This window comes from Arabidopsis lyrata (genome assembly GCF_000004255.2).
Source record: "Arabidopsis lyrata subsp. lyrata unplaced genomic scaffold ARALYscaffold_3, whole genome shotgun sequence".
In the NCBI taxonomy this organism is placed as follows: Eukaryota; Viridiplantae; Streptophyta; class Magnoliopsida; order Brassicales; family Brassicaceae; genus Arabidopsis; species Arabidopsis lyrata.
Genome location: NW_003302553.1, coordinates 8,845,546 through 8,862,953, shown reverse-complemented (window position 1 = coordinate 8,862,953; position 17,408 = coordinate 8,845,546). Strand labels below are relative to the sequence as shown.

At 38.3% G+C, this 17,408-nt stretch overlaps 4 protein-coding genes across 5 annotated transcripts; 2 read left to right on the top strand and 2 right to left on the bottom strand.

Moving 5' to 3' along the window:
* Nucleotides 1-52: 52 nt before the first annotated feature.
* Nucleotides 53-4,232, top strand: LOC9321429 (EH domain-containing protein 1). Of its 2 annotated transcripts, none has more exons than XM_021031440.1 (17): nt 53-223; nt 355-454; nt 582-661; nt 1,055-1,123; nt 1,208-1,265; nt 1,409-1,464; nt 1,545-1,587; nt 1,666-1,727; nt 1,925-2,038; nt 2,151-2,253; nt 2,389-2,438; nt 2,658-2,786; nt 2,882-3,133; nt 3,252-3,331; nt 3,436-3,562; nt 3,635-3,778; nt 3,883-4,232. In XM_021031440.1, exons 2-17 carry the CDS (start codon nt 370-372, stop codon nt 4,066-4,068), a joined length of 1,638 nt encoding a protein of 545 aa, XP_020887099.1. In that variant the 5' UTR covers nt 53-223; nt 355-369; the 3' UTR covers nt 4,069-4,232. The 2 variants fall into 2 exon arrangements, with proteins under 2 accessions (XP_020887099.1, XP_020887100.1); XM_021031441.1 differs by having other exon boundaries at nt 53-282.
* Nucleotides 4,233-4,520: 288 nt separating this feature from the next.
* On the bottom strand, nt 4,521-7,966 carry LOC110229997 (PHD finger protein At3g20280). Its single transcript, XM_021031439.1, has 5 exons — nt 7,887-7,966; nt 7,308-7,698; nt 7,069-7,162; nt 6,875-6,997; nt 4,521-6,446 (listed from the first exon to the last, which is right to left on the bottom strand). Exons 2-5 carry the CDS (start codon nt 7,689-7,691, stop codon nt 4,816-4,818), a joined length of 2,232 nt encoding a protein of 743 aa, XP_020887098.1. The 5' UTR covers nt 7,692-7,698; nt 7,887-7,966; the 3' UTR covers nt 4,521-4,815.
* Nucleotides 7,967-11,736: 3,770 nt separating this feature from the next.
* On the top strand, nt 11,737-13,236 carry LOC9319307 (putative F-box protein At3g23420). Its single transcript, XM_021032723.1, has one exon. The coding sequence runs from the start codon at nt 11,789-11,791 to the stop codon at nt 12,989-12,991; it is 1,203 nt and encodes a 400-aa protein (XP_020888382.1). The 5' UTR covers nt 11,737-11,788; the 3' UTR covers nt 12,992-13,236.
* On the bottom strand, nt 13,125-17,324 carry LOC9321427 (putative BPI/LBP family protein At3g20270). The gene is given in 13 exon segments (XM_021032724.1): nt 13,125-13,379; nt 13,456-13,581; nt 13,654-13,902; nt 13,990-14,329; nt 14,429-14,568; nt 14,750-15,174; nt 15,177-15,186; nt 15,358-15,507; nt 15,587-15,619; nt 15,621-15,718; nt 15,807-15,955; nt 16,045-16,308; nt 16,938-17,324. Coding segments are annotated over 13 exon segments (2,259 nt in total). The 5' UTR covers nt 17,039-17,324; the 3' UTR covers nt 13,125-13,205.
* Between the last annotated feature and the right edge of the window lie 84 nt (nt 17,325-17,408).

Here is a 17,408-nt window from a genome sequence, read left to right as displayed (position 1 = left end):
GTTCTTTATTGCTCCTTGACAAGTAGCTATCAAAATCCTCTAGCAATAATTGACTACGCAGCAAAATCTACTACATAGATTTTTACATAGGGGTTATTACGATAAATCAGCAGTTTTGGGGAATATGTGTAAGGTTTTGAAAATGAAGGGCAGTTTCTTGCATTGCTAATTCTTGTTTCCCCTCCCTTGCCGTCGAGACGAAGAACCCGCTTTCTCTGAAACCGTAATTTCACGTTACAAAACCAATTTTTTTTTTTCGCTTACCTTTTCTTCTTCTCCGGTGTAAGTTCAATATCTGCAAATCCACAAATCTGGATTCACACCTGAGAAGCTTGTTAATCTGCTCCTCTTCAGATTTTGCAATCGGAGATGGAGATCGAATCCGTCGCAGCTGGTTCTTGTTCAAAGGAGAATCAATTGATCTACAAGGAATGGTTCGAATTCGCCGATTCAGGTCTCATTTCATGTAGTCTTTTTTTTTTTTTTTTTTTTTGATTCTGGTGGTGCGCTTCTTCAGTCTTCGATTTTCGTCTTCACTATAAGCGCTAAGAGCTTCTTCTCTGTTTTGTGTAAATGAGCAGACGGCGATGGCCGTATTACTGGTAACGATGCGATCAAGTTCTTCACTATGTCGAATTTGCCTCGACCGGAGTTGAAGCAGGTAAGGATTTTCTGTTGAATTTATTGCGTTGCTTACTTGTGGAACTTTATTAATGGCCACTGTATTGATTGAACAAGTTCATTTGGGGATGGAGTTATATAATGAGTTTGAATCAATATTAAGAGGAAACACATAGGTGATTGCTTGAATTGTTTTGAGTTCTGAAGCCTAGGGTTATAGCTTTATTGGAGTTAAAATACCCTTTATCTCAAATAACAAGCCCTTGCAATCATGTTGTATGCAAAGTTATGTGGTTGTAAATTTTTTAAGGGTTTATGATATCATTGTGTTTAACCGGTCACTTGGCAAAGCATTTGAAGCCTTTTGTTGATTCATTTAAGTTTGTTGCTAATTGTGAAGCTTATGCTGCTTCTCTTCTGGTTTTGTTGATAGATCTGGGCAATTGCAGATTCAAAGAGACAAGGGTATCTTGCTTTCAAAGACTTTATTGTTGCCATGCAGGTTGAGATCCAGTCTATATCTCACATTTTACATGTTTATGTCTCCCTGGGAATCTAATATGTTGTTATTTTTCCAACATTATAGCTTGTTTCGTTGGCTCAAACTGGACATGAAATATCGCATGAAATTCTTAATAGCGATGGTATGGTGAATAAATTGTGAATCCATTTTCTTTTAGTTTTCCAACTCTTGCTTAAGGGCTGTCTTCATCTTAATATGTTCACTGTATAATAATACCTGTTAATATATTGTCCTTGTTTCTGCAACATTTTTGGCTGACTGCAGTTGATTTCAAAAATATCAATCCTCCTACCATGGAAGGTCTGGGTGTATTAATGGCGGTTAGTATTGGGCCCGTAATCTTCGATTAATATCTTTCAAGTTGAAAGAAATATTACTTACAACTGTTCATTTATCACAGAAGAAGAAGCATTCATCAAAGTCGAGTGATCCTAATATGAATGGTACAAAGAATCTCTTCATACTCTAGAGCCAATGGTTTACTTTTGTAATTAGATATCTCATTTGATTCAATTATTCAGGTAGCCCTGCCGCAGACACATCACTTACAGCTCACTGGTTCTCTTCAAAATCTTCAAAAAAGGTTTGTTTTGCCCCAAGCAGTCTATTTAACCTCCAACCATAGATTGTCATTTTTAGTAAAGATTCCCTTTTGGTCGTTCGTACCAATATCTCTATTATGTATCCACAAAGTTCATTGGTATTGTTTCTGTCAAGTTTTTCTCAGCTGCTAGCTAGTTTACATCTATCGTTTCTGAAAACTAATATTCTTGCTCTCAGATTTCTCTGTCCTCCGTAACATCTATAGTGGATGGCCTGAAGAGGTTGTACATTCAGAAGCTGAAGCCACTTGAAGTAGCATATCGGTTTAACGATTTTGTATCCCCTTTGTTGGTGAGTTGGGCATTGCTTATTGGTGCTCTTATGGCGTTAGTTAAGTTCCAAATACTATTGAGTTCTAAACTAGATTTGACCATTGAACTAGTTACTTGTTTTTTTTTCTTAGACTAACAGTGATTTCGATGCGAAACCTATGGTAATGCTTCTGGGTCAATACTCCACAGGGAAAACAACATTCATTAAGCATTTGCTTAAATCTAGTTATCCAGGCAAGTTATCCATCTTATCCTCTCTTCTTCTCCTTCTGTGACCTAACTACTTTCGATATTTAAAAAAGTATGCAAACAGGTCAATGATTAACTGTAAAACAGCTATGTATAACTTCAATTATCATATTTTTCCAGGAGCTCATATTGGACCAGAGCCGACTACTGACAGATTTGTTGTTGTCATGGTATGTTAATTTGTAATTTTCCAAGGTTTCATTTTTGGGAGAATGTATTAGTCCTTCAAAACGTTGATCCATCATCTTCTGCTATTCATTTGTTTTTTTTTTGTTGGATAATGGAATACACATTTTAGGTGTCAATTATGTAGTTGACAATGGTAGCTAGATTACTTCATTTTCACCTCTCATGAAGGGTGACGTCTATCTGTTCAATGTGTTTCACAGTCTGGACCTGATGAAAGAAGTATTCCGGGGAACACAGTAGCAGTTCAAGCAGATATGCCATTCAGTGGTCTTACAACTTTTGGGACTGCCTTTTTGTCAAAGTTTGAATGCTCTCAGATGCCTCACCCTGTATGTTTAACCTCATGCTTCTGACAGGAGATTGTTCATTGTATTTGCCTGTATTGATTTGTTGATAATTGTTGATCCATTCATCTTTGTTTAAGCTGCTGGAGCATGTAACATTTGTCGACACCCCTGGAGTTTTATCAGGGGAAAAGCAAAGAACCCAGCGAGCATATGATTTCACTGGTGTTACATCATGGTTTGCCTCTAAGTGCGATCTTATCCTCCTCTTATTTGACCCACACAAGCTGGATGTAAGTGATGAGTTCAAGCGTGTAATTTCATCTTTACGCGGTCATGATGACAAGATCCGCGTTGTTCTTAATAAGGCTGATCAAGTGGACACTCAGCAGGTTGACCATTGACGCCCTGATCTGTTATCGATTCTATTTCGTTCCTTCTTTCACACACTTCTTGGATTGTTTTCCATGTTCTTATACATTTACATGTCTTTTTCCTTATCGTGTATAGCTAATGAGGGTATATGGAGCTCTCATGTGGTCACTTGGGAAAGTTCTCAATACTCCTGAGGTCTCCCGTGTCTACATTGGGTAAGCATACCTGTTTCTTCAACTTGTGGCAGTGTTTGGCTTATATAAAAGCGGTTTGAAACTAAAATTTATGTCTTAATGTCCTTGTTTATTGCTTTGAACAGTTCGTTTAGTGATAAACCCATAAACGAAGCTGCAACTGGTCCAATTGGGAGAGAGTTGTTTGAAAAGGAGCAAGATGACCTTCTTGCTGATTTGAAAGACATTCCAAAGAAAGCTTGTGATCGCCGAGTGAGTGTGCACCTTTCTTCTTTCATTCCCTCCCCTCTGATTGGATTTAACCATATTTTTTCTGTCTAATAGATAAATGAGTTTGTGAAACGGGCAAGAGCAGCAAAGATACATGCGTACATCATCAGCCATTTGAAGAAGGAGATGCCAGCGATAATGGGGAAAGCCAAAGCTCAACAGAAACTGATAGATAACTTGGAAGACGAGTTTGGAAAGGTTGGTAATTGGTTTGATTCTGCGGATCATTTCAGTACGCCGGTTCTGATTCCGAGAATATTTCATGCTAATGTGTTTCAATTTTGTGGGTGACATGAAAACAGGTACAAAGAGAGCATCACTTACCAAAAGGAGATTTCCCAAATGTGGATCATTTCAGGGAGGTGCTAAGTGGTTACAACATCGACAAGTTTGAGAAGCTAAAGCCGAAAATGTTGCAGACTGTTGATGATATGTTGGGGTATGACATTCCAGAGCTCTTGAAAAATTTCAGAAACCCTTATGATTAATATTTCCATCCCTCTTATCTCTGTGGTTGCTGTATAATCCTATATACACTCACTTTTGGCCTAGCCCTTGTGACTTGTGAGCATTAATGCACATTTGTATTCTTACAAGACTTGTAGACAATAAAGACACATAAAGAGTGCTGACTTGATAATTGGCTTATATGTATCACAACTCCCAAACGAAAAGTATAACTACAATATCAAGTCTAACATGATAACTTTTCAATATATATAAATCTGTATATATTGTAAGCATCAAGTTAATTTTTGTTTACTTGTTTGGTTTATTTGTGTATTCTTGAATGTTTGTTATAGGAAACATGCCAAACAAATCTAATTGTTTCCTATAATACTCCACTACTTCCAAAGTATACTTTCTTTCCTCGATACCAAGGACAGTCAGATTCCAATGAAACGATTGAAATGTAACATAGCACTTGAATCGTTTATACTGAATAAGAAAAATCATTTTATTTCATAAGTTGCAAAACCTGAATCAAGATTCTATTACAGTTCCCTTCGGCCTTCACAGAGTTAGATCAAAGATGCCGTAAACCAATGTAACATGTTATATCAAATCGTCATCGTCTTCACTCACAAGCTTTGACAAGTTCATCCACAGCTTCAATGTTTTGAATCTTCCTGGTTTCACTTAACAAATGAGATATATAAACCATTGAGAGCCAAAGGGAGAGAGAAGAAGAGAATCGCTGGTGAAGTAAAATCCCAGGTGAATGCTCAAAACTTTTAGGCATCATTTGCTTCCTTTATCGAATCTGACTTATACAACTCCGGCTCAGAAGGCTGTTCCTGATGTCTATCATCTAAACCATTTAACACTTTGCCCTCCTGTGAATCTCCCGGAACATTCTGTAAAGAATCTTGGACATTTGGTGTTTCCTTCTCGGTTTTTGAATCATAGTTAGATGACACCGAAAGTGGCTGAGACGCTGTTTTCTCTGTCTGGAAAGCTAAATTATCTTGTGGCATGGATGGTTCGGCAGTGATCTTTGTGTCCTGATCTGATACAACTGTGGCTGGAGATTTGGTTGGGTGGTTCTCACAAGTTTCAGAAGCAACTTTAGCATCCTTGCTTGATTCTTGAGCAATATCTGATGTTGTTTTATCATTCACAGAGTCTGAATGAGATGTAGACTCTGATTGATTCTCACACTCGGGAACATTTTCAGTAGTAGCTGCATCTTCAGTTGCTTTTGCAATCTCAGAATGTGACACTGCCGGTTGAAAATTGCTACTGGAAGTAACAGTCAATGTATGAACTTGAGGGGTAAGGTCCGCATTCGATATAGAATGGTCAGCAGTCCCAGAGGCGGTTGAGCTGCTGTCTCCATTTTGGGTAACTGTCGGGGGTTGTGCTACAAGGCTAGCAGTTATTGGTGTACTCGGACTAGCGTTTGAGGTTGCATTCACGGGAACTTGGTTACCAACATGCAATGGAGAAGTGCTGCTCATAGTGCTAACTGGTGTTAAAGGTTTCGAAATGAGGCCATTGTTTATCACAGAACTTGTACTTGCAAGTGCTGTACGATTTGGAGTCTCGGTAAGCGATACAAGTGCTGGAGAATTAGCTCCACAAATAACACTTTCCGTAAAGCCTTGTGATCCAATGTTAGTAGTCTTTGCTGTGCTTGCAGTTGTATTTGCATTTACACTAGCAGACTCAAAACGAGATGTAGTTGCTGCTCCAGAAACCAAGCCAGGAATATTTTGCACTCTTGAAAACGTAGTTACAATTGGTTTTTGTTGATTACCCTTTATATCCATCGATCCAATCTTCTTCGCTGAGGATGATAGAACTCCGGCTGCCCTAAAAGGCATTTTTGCTGTAGTCGTAGGTACGGCACGAGTTGCACGCCCATATGTAGGAGGAAATGGCTTCCCATTGAATGCTTGCACACATCTTGAGCAATGCCATTCAGATTTTGGAACCCCTTTCAAATTGTTTCCTTGCAGACATTTCAAGTGGTATGCTTTTTCACAGGCATCACAAATCAGTAGAGTGTCCATTTCATTGATGGTAACATTACACATCTGGCATGGCATTGTCCTGCTCATATACTCTCTTGAAGGTGGATTCCACAGAGGATATTGTTTAACCAGTGGTTGCAGAAATTTATGGATTATCTTTGCAATTTCACTATGGGTGTTTCCAAACGAAGAAGTCTGACTATAATGCATCCCCTGCATCGGTTGATTTGTGCCTGCGAATGTACCGTGCCTGAATGGCCTAAAGCTTGGATCTGCTGCCCTGACAGAACTTTGAATAGGAACCTTCTTATCTGGTGCAGTACTGAAAGATATGGTGGATGGAAGTTGGGCAGACCAGGGTTCAGCATAATAATTTGCGGGAGAAATTGCTGAAACAAGTAGTATATGAAACAAACTCAAAATCAACTATGAATTAGCTATTAAAGAACTAGAAACATAACAAGAAAATTTAGCAACTCAAGATAGAAACCTAACCAAAAAGAAAGGCTAACCAATAATATTTATCATCTCTCATGACCAATAAGCTTTGCAAAAGAAATCACAAAAAGTATAATTATTTCTAAGCATGGGAAAAGTTACTCAGCTACAAGCCTAATAACCTAGTGATTGGTCAATTATCTGTATTTGGCTGTTATGTTCACCTTCACTAAATTTACAAGTCCTATCGTATAAAGCAATAGCAAACCAACCAGAATACAGCCACACTAAAAGTGTTCTAATTTCCAATACAAAGGCCAAAAGTATCTTATAACCAACTGCATCTACACAAAACAACAGGGGGATATGAAGGACTTACGAGTCCCTTGAGAAGCACCGTTAAGTATCATCTGAGGTCTGTCCAATTTGAAATGGCTTCCACTTGTGCTAGTAGTAGAAACTTCACTACTAGGCCACTGATGTGCCACAGAAGCTTTATTCGCTGCAGAAACAAAAGGGTGAAGATAGAGCTTCGATGGTTTGTCAAAATAGGGACAGAAAGTGTAGCCGTACCAAGACCTGGAGAAGCAACACTACCATTTGGCTGCGACAATGCATATCCTGTGGATACTGTAGAAGAGGTAGGATACTTTCCTGCTGCTTCCATCTGGACAAAATTATAATCAAAACAGAAAATTGATCTCTCAAAATGCAGACAAAACTATAGCCAATCGAAGTGAGCAAATTCAAAGAAAACACAAGCAGCAACATTGGGAGCATCAAAGAACAAGGTCAAGAAAGAAAGGCATTACCTTTCTTTTCCCAAGAGATAGCCTCTCAGAGATGGGGAGGTTAGGAGGTCGGAACCCTAATCGCTGGTCATCCAAAACCAAATCGTTAATCACAGCTCTAACATCATCCTTACGAATAATATCCTTAGGGTAAAATTCCTGACACATCCCAGCTAATTTCGACCTAGCTTCAAACATCAGGTCGAGTTCCAACGCCGTCGGAGTTTCCCCACCTCGCATCCTCCCGAACGCCGATAGAACCAGAACAATCTCCGCCACTCTATTCAGGTCCTCGTCAAAACGTGGCTTTTTCGCAGGCGGTTGTTCTACTCCATCGTCTTCAACCATCGAATTCGTCGCGGCGGATTCAAGATTGATTGGAGCATTACTGGTCGCTATATCCATTGAAAAGCTGAGAGAGAAGAGAAGAGGAGATAAGGAGAGAAACCCTAAAGGAAGAAGAAGAAGAGAAGGAGGGAGATCTCCATATCGTTAGAGAAAGGTTTAAAATTTTGAAAAGAAAATCAGAAGAAAGCCCTTTTATTGTTTTCGCGGGTTTAAAAATAATATGAAGAAATCAGAGTGGTGATGTTAACGAACCGATACACGAAGCAGGAGACGGAGGAGAGATTGATGACAGAGGATCTTTTGACTTTACTTTTTTTTTTTTTTTTCTACAGAGATATAATAATACAAAAACATTTTTTTCTCCTCTTTTTTGCGTCATATGAACAATTTTTTTTTATTTAGGAAGTTGGGCCCATATTTAACAGGCCTTAAGTTGTATTATAAATCATCAACGCAATCGTTACAAAACGCTATTTGCAGTTGCGTTAAATTTAAACTCTAAGTTTAGTGTTTACGTTTATAATTAAAAAAATGATTTGTTATTTCAGATGAAGCTACAGTATTAGCCATTTTAATTGTAAACGCAAATTGAAATTGAAAAAAAAAAAAAAAAAATTGGAATTCTAATCTAAAAAAAGTGGAAGTGGTACAAGCACGTTTGCATTTGTATTTACAATTAGCCAAAGTTTGGATTAGCTCCAATAAAAGCACAAGATAAGTGAGAACTGCCCGCAAGGTGGTGGGCGAGTGGTAGGGCGAGTCCGGCGTTGAGGGTGAAATCCCCGAACTCGGGTTCGATCTTCCTCCCTCGCTGTTATCAACACTTTGTTGGGAAGTCTGGGTTTGGGTTTCGGCCCAGACAGTTTACCTGGTAGTTTGGTAACAGGCGATCCAGCTAGTGAGTCCAGGCAGTGTGGTAGCCCATCCCTCAGAGTGATAGTGAGTCCACTCTGTAGCACTCCGGTGCGTTCCTACCGAAGCTAACCGAATCAGCCGATCGGATATATAAAAAAAATAAAAAAAATAAGTGAGAACTCTCCATACTTCCCGTAGAAAAAAGATCAAGAAAACCATTGGCTACGCTGTGGAAGATAATAAATATCGAATAAATAACAAATAAGCAATAACCCAAATCGCACACTACAAGGACTTTATCAAGTCAACAAAGAAAAATGAGTCACTATGTCTTCTAGCGTAACATCACTAATAACCCCTGTTCTAAAAATCGGCCGCCTAACCGCCTAGGCGGCCGCATAGGCGCTGATCGGGTGGAGACCGCGGCGATTTTGTCCAAATCGGTAAAAAAAATCAGTGATCCGATTTTTGTCCGCCTAGCCCGCCTAGACGGCGCCTAGCCCAATTTTTTTTTTTTGAATCTAAAATTTAAAACGTCCCACTTATGTTCATAATTTGTATAAAAATCATAAGTTTGACATTAAATTCTTGTTTTCATGTATTTAATGCAATTTTAAAAACAAAATTATAGAAATTTCTTATTTATAATAGATTAATATGTTTTTAAAATATTAAATAGCCTTAAAACTAGTTCCCGATTAATCCCCGTTTAATCTCCGATTTTCTTGCTAGGCGCTAGGCCCACCCTCACCGCCCGACTAGCGCCTAGCGATTTTTTAAACAAGGCTGATAACTATCATTTGCCAAATTACAAGTCTTAAAAGATATTTTCATAAATTCTATTCCACAAAATTTAAACATATATTTAAATAGGAACACATTTTTTGAAACATTTAAATATGGTAGAAACAAAATAGTAGTTTGTGGTAGATACACAAATTACATTTTTAAATTTAGGATAAAAGGAGTACAAACAAATTTTACTTAGGAATGCATATAAAAAACACGAGGTTCTAAATACTAAAAAAGTCTAAAATCATGATATGAGATGTTAAACCATATCATATCAAGACTTGATCACATCAACACAAAGTCAACTAACAATATTACTGAAAACATGACCCAAAATGTTTAACTATAAATGTGGCTTAAGGGCCTTTTGCCACTAAGAGAGACACGGCTCTGCCTCCATCAGGTTAACAACTAAATAACTTATCATCATTAATTGTTTTCTCTTCTTTTAAGTGTTTTTCGTGAAAGATCTTCATGAAATATGTCAATCATCAGGAACTTTTCGAGGAAGGACTATTCAACAACGTAACACCAACTTAATGTTCTTCCTTTATTGGGAGAACCGGAGATCGACCAAGATCGACGGTCAAGATGATTGCACAAAAATATAGAAATCATGAAGATCAAGAAGGATCTAGAAGATTATCATATCTTAGTTTAGGATATTTAATTTATAACTTTATTCTGATGAGAGTCTATTATAATTTTTCCTAAACACTTTTGTGTTCTTTACTCTCATCAATTTATCAGAGATTACGATTACATGGACGATAATTATCTGTTCAATAAAGTAGTGTCGGAGAAAACTGATGATGCTTTTGGCTTTGGAATTTCCATGCAAAAGCTTCTGATAGGAGAAGAAAGATTTGATGAGCTTTGTGGTTGGAAGAATTGGAGAGGAAAAAACAAAGTTCCAAAGTGGTTGTCCAAATCCATGGGCAAGGGAAGAATGGATGAGATCATAGATTCAAACATGTTGGAGAAAATGGATGAGGTTCCAGAGGAAGAGCGTTGCCTATTGGAAGTTTTCCTTAACCTCTCAGAAAGATGCATCGGTTTTAGAGGTGAAGTTCCAAATATGGTGCAAGTGGCCAAAGAACTAAAGATATCTCGTAAAAACGCTTCTCCGTCTTCCGGTGAAACCCGAATCTGACTCTACCCAAGACATCTCTTCCTCCGTCCTTTCCCCAAACCAAACTTAAATGCAAAAGCATCTACATATTATTGTTAACATTGTATTGAATGCTATGTTGGACAAACATTCTTCAATGGCTTATTTCAGGGGACACATTAAAAAAGATTTTACTAGTTAATAGTGTAATAAAAAACATATTAAGCAGGAATAAAAAGCACAATCGTTGCATTGGTTTTAGCGCTTCTCTCTCTCTTGGAGACGAATCCAAAGTTTCTAGATCTAGTTTTTTTTCTGGGTTTCTTGATCTTAATTACAGGGTTAGACTTACATTATCGAAAGCGGGGGTGAGCCAGCGTTTATGTCGTCGACGGACTTCCTGTTGGTGATGCGGTCGTGATGTTTCCAGCCGGTTTCGAGGAGCCTCGGCGGTGGATCTTCTGGTCAAGGACGCTGGAAGATCTGCTTGAAGCTGCTCACGGCTCATCGGCGCGTGGAAGTGTCTCGGCTTGCGGCGGAAGTTGCTAATGGGGTGGCGGGTGCGTCGTTTGTCTTGGTGTCTACAGCGGTTAATTAGTACCGGAGTTGGCTGCTCGTGGTGCTGGGTTGGTGAAGGATGGGTTGAGCCTCTGTTCTTGTCAGCCTCCGCGCGGCATTCTCACCGGACCGGATCTACTGCTGTCTCGGAGAAGGTTTTCGTCGGCGTTTTTCAGGTGGTTGAGGGTTAGATCTGTCTGCTCTTTGGTTTGCTAGGTTGAGAAATCAAAGCTTGGGTTCCGTTTGTCGGAGGAGGTCCTCTTCCGGAAGATTTGGAGAGGGACATGGCTCGTCGATGGTTTCGGGTCAGTGGCGGGATTCAAATACTCCAGTTTCTGTTCTTGCTCTCGTCGATTGAATCGCGAATCTCTTGGTCTTGTATTTGCCGGTTTAATTAGGTCTTCTCTGCTTTCCGGCTACCGCCGGGATAAGATCTCGACCACCGGAGATCGTCGGAAAATTTATGTCATTTTTTGTACCCATTTTCTTATTCTGTAAGGCCCAGCCCAAGCCCTTTTTGGGTTGAATTTTAATATATATATATACGAAAAAAAAAAAAAAAAAAAAAAAAAAAAAAAAAAAAAAAAAGCATATTAAGCTGCCCATTTAAAGTTTGCTTTGTTTTATAGATTTTACACATTAAAAGCTGCCTATTTAAAGTTTGCTTTGTTTAATAATATATTACTCTTGAGAAAAAAGTAAAAAACCGAACTCCCTCAATCACGTATATATATATATATATATATATATATGTATGCATCTCAATTCTCAAGGCAGAGGCGCGAGGAAGAAATCTGTAAACTTTACAGAGGAAAAGAAAAGTTTTTTTTTTTTTTTAATGAGATTACATCGACCATCCTCAATGTCCAATCTTCCAAAGGATTTTTCGGATCTTCCAAGGGATTTGGCGGAGGAGGTGCTCTCTAAGGTGGTTCCGGTGACATCTCTGAGAAGAGTCCGATCTACTTGCAAAACATGGAACACTTTGTTCAAACGTAGGAGCTTTGCAAAGAAGCACCTTGCTCAAGCAAGAGTAGCTGCAGCAAAGAAAAAGGAGTTTATGGTAGTCATGATGATGGATTTTAGGGTTTATCTGATGCACGTGAATCTTCACTACGACAAGGTTGAATTATGCATGAAACGTCAAGGTACACTTATTTTCCCCGACGCCTCAGATCAAATCTATGTACGTCAAGTCTTTCACTGCGACGGTTTATTGTTATGCATCCTGAAAGACAACCCTAGGCTCGTTGTTTTTAACCCGTATTGTGGGCAACCACGGTGGATCGAAGCCACATATAATAATCAGAGATTGGAATTTTATTCGTTTGCTCTGGGATACAATAGCAACACCAAATCCCACAAAATCTTGAGATTTATTTTATATCATGGTCCTTTCTCTTTGGCTTTGGCTGAGTTCAAAATCTACGACTTTAGCTCTGATTCATGGAGGGTTCTTGATGTTACTCGAGACTGGGACATATGTTGGTATTGCGGTGGTGTCTCTCTCAAGGGAAATGCATATTTCTTTGCTAATGAGATGTATTCAGAAAACCCTAGCCAAGGAGACCAAAGTTTCTTAATCTCTTTTGATTTCACAAGAGAAACATTTGGGCCACGTTTGCCTCTGCCCTTTGAGTGGTATCCTGCAGATGGTCTGAGTCTATCTAATGTTAGAGATGAGCAGCTTGCTGTGTTATTTCAACGAGAGGATACATTTCAAATGGAGATCTGGGTTACAACTAAGATTGAGCCCAACACGTTGTCGTGGGGCAGCAAGTTCTTCTTATCAGTGGATATGAGAGTTCTCACCGGCAATGGGTTTATGTTTTCGTTTAGTGGTGCAAGTTTCTTCATTGATGAGGAGAAGAAAATCGCTGTGGTTTTTAATAAAGGCAAAGACATGATGGGGATGCGTAACGCAGCTTTCATCATCGGAGAGGATGGATCTTTTAAAGAAGTGGATTTTGGAGAATCTCGAAACAGAAATCTCGAACCACTTGTGTGCTCTTATGTTCCAAGTTCAATGCAACTTGAATAGTCCATTTTACAATACCTATAATCTCTTGTAGTCTTGTTTCTTTTTTTCTCTTTTGTCATCTTCTTTGAACAATATATATAGAAATTTAAATTGTCTCTCATCCTTCTTTTGTCATCTTCTTTGAACAATACGCTTTTTTCATGCAAAATTAATATGGTTGTCATTATTTTTCTTCCGGCTTACGTACATGCAATGCAAGAAGTTATATAATAGCTTAATGGTTTGTGCTAGTGCCGATATCGGTACATACCAAAATGCCACTTCTAACATAAACAATCTTTATGTTATTTATCGTGAAATCGCCGGGAATCGGCAAAGGGAATCCTCTCCTGAGGCGTGTGTTTACGTACGGCAAGAACAAGGCTTCAAGAATCCTAGACGTAGCAGCCTAACAACAAGAACACATATCCACCAGTTTGATGCTAATCAAAATAAATCTTAAACTCAAGATATAACTAACTTACCTGAACATAGTTTGATTGAAACTCTCCAATTTTACTCATCTTCATTGTTGCATTGAAATCATTTAATCTGAGGCTTCCGGTTAGATTGTTCTTTGTTATTTCTTCAGAACATGCAACATTCAAAACCTGCAACCAAGTACCAATGATTATGGATTGCTTCTTTAACTTAAGACTTTTTTTGTGGATTAATTAGCATACTGATGATATGCGTGCTACGGATAGGACTTCTCCGGAGTCTTGAACATCGATTGCTATCTCTAGCTGAATCGTCGCATCAATTCCATTCTCTGTGATTTTAACAGCAGGAGGAGATGTTACTGACATGTTAAGCACCATTTTATTATCTGGATAATGTTTGTACAGCTCTGGAAGGATGAGTTTCCAATCAGATGTGCTTAGAATCGATCCGTTCTTTGTTTCCCCGATAACTAAATGCATCACCTGAGCCTGGATCAAAACCAATCCTACAAGATTACAAACTTTCTTGTTCCACCATACTCATCAATCAGTCTATATCAAGATTTGAGAACTTACATTGAAGTAGACAAGTGTTGCAGAGTTGAAAACTTCTTCTTCTACTGAAATTGTCACCATTCTCTTTACCCCACCAAAGACGGAAGAAGAACGAGATCCTGAAACTTTAACATCATTACCCTTTGGCAAGAATAAACCATTAATGTCAACTTCAACCGACGAATTCCCTAAGACAGGGTTGCCTGTAAAAGTAAGATTCACTGCAGCAGAGTCATCAATATTTCTCTGTTTTGGAAGTGATTGCAAGAAAGAATCGAGCTTCTTCATATTTTCTACAATTTTAGTAGAGACAGTCTTTTCAACAGTAGATATAATCATCTTTTGAAATGCATCAACCACCCTGCAAAAAGAAAACTAAATAAACTTTCTTCATCTTTTCTTTCTAATCTTGGAATAAAGAGATTAGAGATAAGAAAACTTATGTAACATTTAATAATACCCTTGATATAGCCAAGAAGCACCACCATTGATATGAATATCAATGTTCTCCACTGTACAATCATTTTCCCGTGAGACAATCTTTAGACTTCCATTATCATTAACCAAAGTGGCAGTGATTCTCACATCCATTCCTTTTACCTTCATCATCAGAACATTCACGTGTTAAGCTTTTCTTCTTCTCATGAAACAAACAATGTCTGAACAAGAGAAAATGAGATGAACACAAACAGAACTAAAAAGACCCAATTTGGTTTTCGATAGTTTCAGAACATGAACCAAAAACCCACTTCAAAAGCACAACACTTTTCCAGAGTTTTACCTCGACAGAAGCATCTCCATGATCAGAAATCTCAAAGAAGGAAGCTCTATAAGTATAAGACCAGTCCATGCTAAAATTTGCTGTAGCACCTAAAACACTCAAAACAATTCCATCTTTTCTCGTCTCGATCTTCGAAGACTGGACATGAACTGCATCAATCTGAATATTCGATAGACCCATTCGAACTTTCCCGATTAAAGGGATCTTAACCTTATTCTCAATGTCTGGTAGCTGAAGCGGAAGCGTCACAGTGATCACTTTCTTGATAAGGTAATCTTTCGCAAAGTCAAGACCCATTTCCGAGACGAGTATCGAAATGTGACCGCCATTGTTGGATTGCGCCAAGGTCGATGACACCGAGACGAAGAGAACCAGAATCGTCATTACTTTCATGAGACCCATTTCCAAGAAGAAGAAGAATAAAGTGGATAACAGAACTTAGCAAGTAACGAAGAAGTTAAAATAGTCAACAAAACGTTTGACTTTTGCTTTAAAACTAACCACGAATTATACATGGCCAAGAATCTGCATTTTATACGTCTTTCTTTTTTACAAGATGCAGACTTTAGATGTCTTATGTACAAGTAAGTTTAATAGCCTAACCAAACATAAGGTATTGTTTGAAACTTCTTCTTGGCAATTCCTATTAGGTCGCAATACTCTGAATGATCAAGCAAGTCGCGGAAATCCACAAACAGTTTCTCAAACACCTTCCACTGGATTTTGATCGGTCTTGAATATGGATATGGAAGAAAGCCCTGTATCTCTTAGAGAGTTAGTTTCTACAAGAAAAAAGAGATTTTTGAAAACTTAGTGGACATTATTTTCCTTTCTTACATCATATTCTTGTGCGATTGATTTCAGCAATCAGCACGATGAAAGTATGTTTAGTGTCCTCTAGAGCCAGCCAGATCTTTGTAGCAAGCTCATCAGCTTCTTCTTTCGATTTGCCACAAACACTCAGTTGGTCTGCACAAGAATATAAGATGAAATGTCATTAGCAATGATCATTTTGGTATTCTTTAAGCAGAGTCAAATGCATACCAACCTAGCTTACCGATCAGGGTTCCATGCAAAACGCCTGAAGCAGGCATAGTGGAAAGTTGAAGCTGATCTTTCAAAAACAAGTAAATATGTCCAAGCATCTCATCTATGTCTGTATCCACAGCTAATATGTTCCTGCTGATGTATAAAGCCACATATCTCCTGCAGCTAAAAGGCTATTAAGTTCCTTGAATCTAACTAAGACATTAAGCTAGTTTCTTCACAGATATTATCAAGTGTGTTCCAGTCACCGTTTGCTTAATCCTTGACGGATTGGTCCAATCCAGCTCTTAGTTTTGCTAGCAAGAGGATACGCCCGATTAAGAGCAGCCAGCCATAAGCATTCTCCGCGGAATAAATTTGCCCACTGTTTTCTAACATAAGATATTTATTCCCAATTTGTTATTGGAACTCTTATAAATATCTCAATCAAGAGATCTTCTGTAAGCTTTCCAAATGGACTATCATCTTTCAATGTCGGAGCAATGTTCTCTTTACTTCGGTTCATTACTATCCTTGCAACACATAGATCACCAAGAATACATAAACGACATAAAAGCATCATCAGTCACACTTAATTATTCCACTGAAATCAGAACATTATTGAATAGCACACATTTAGTAGCTTTAAGTATGTCTAAGAGTAACAAGCACAACACTAACTTAGAACTTAGAAGCATATATATATATATATATATATATAGACAAAAACATATTACTATCAGAGTCTCAATCCCAAAGAAGCTTCATTCACATAAACCAAGCGATACAAGAAGACCACAGATATGCTCATAATCCCGAAACAAGCAAACTAAAAGAACTCAATTGCCTAAGGCAAAGCAGCACAAAGGCCAAAAACAAATTGTCATACGATTTGAAACCAATAAAAGGATACCCTTTTTGTCCAGTTATATCAGGAAATCCCCTGAATATTATAGGCTTAACTCAACAAGACAAGTCCCTATGTCAACAAGCCAATTCATAGCAATCTGATTGATTGGAAACTCAAAAAAAAATCTATTGAAAAAGTCAAAATTGTATCACGAGAAAACGAAACGGCTAAGATGATAACTCTCGGTAACAGCTGAGTAAAACAAGAATTCCATCAGCTGAAACAAGCAAAAACAGAATCGAATGAACTTACAAGAGGAAGTAGTAGTGGTTAGTCCCTGAGAGAGACGAGACGGCGACATGCCAAAAGCCAAATGATCGATCACATAGAAGATGATCCATGACCACATACATGCTCTCCAGTTCGGTTTAATCCAACTCCACTCGACCGAACCAAAGTAAATTTAAGAAACCATATACCAATGCAATCAAAGTCGAACAACGACGTCGTGTCACATACATAAACAAACTTAATAAAGAAAAGCCCAATTAAGGAGAAGCCCATATTTTCAGACAAGATCCGTAAATATATATGACACGGACGAGGGTAAAGATGTAAATTGGAAGAGATCAGTGACCAAATGGAAGGAGAACAGATAGCGCGGCTTTTCTGACAATATTCTCTGTACGATGCTTTTTTTTTTTTACTTACTGCTGCTTCTTCTCCTTTTCCTTCATTCATACATCTCTCTCGACCTTCTCTAATAATAATCAACCAAAACAA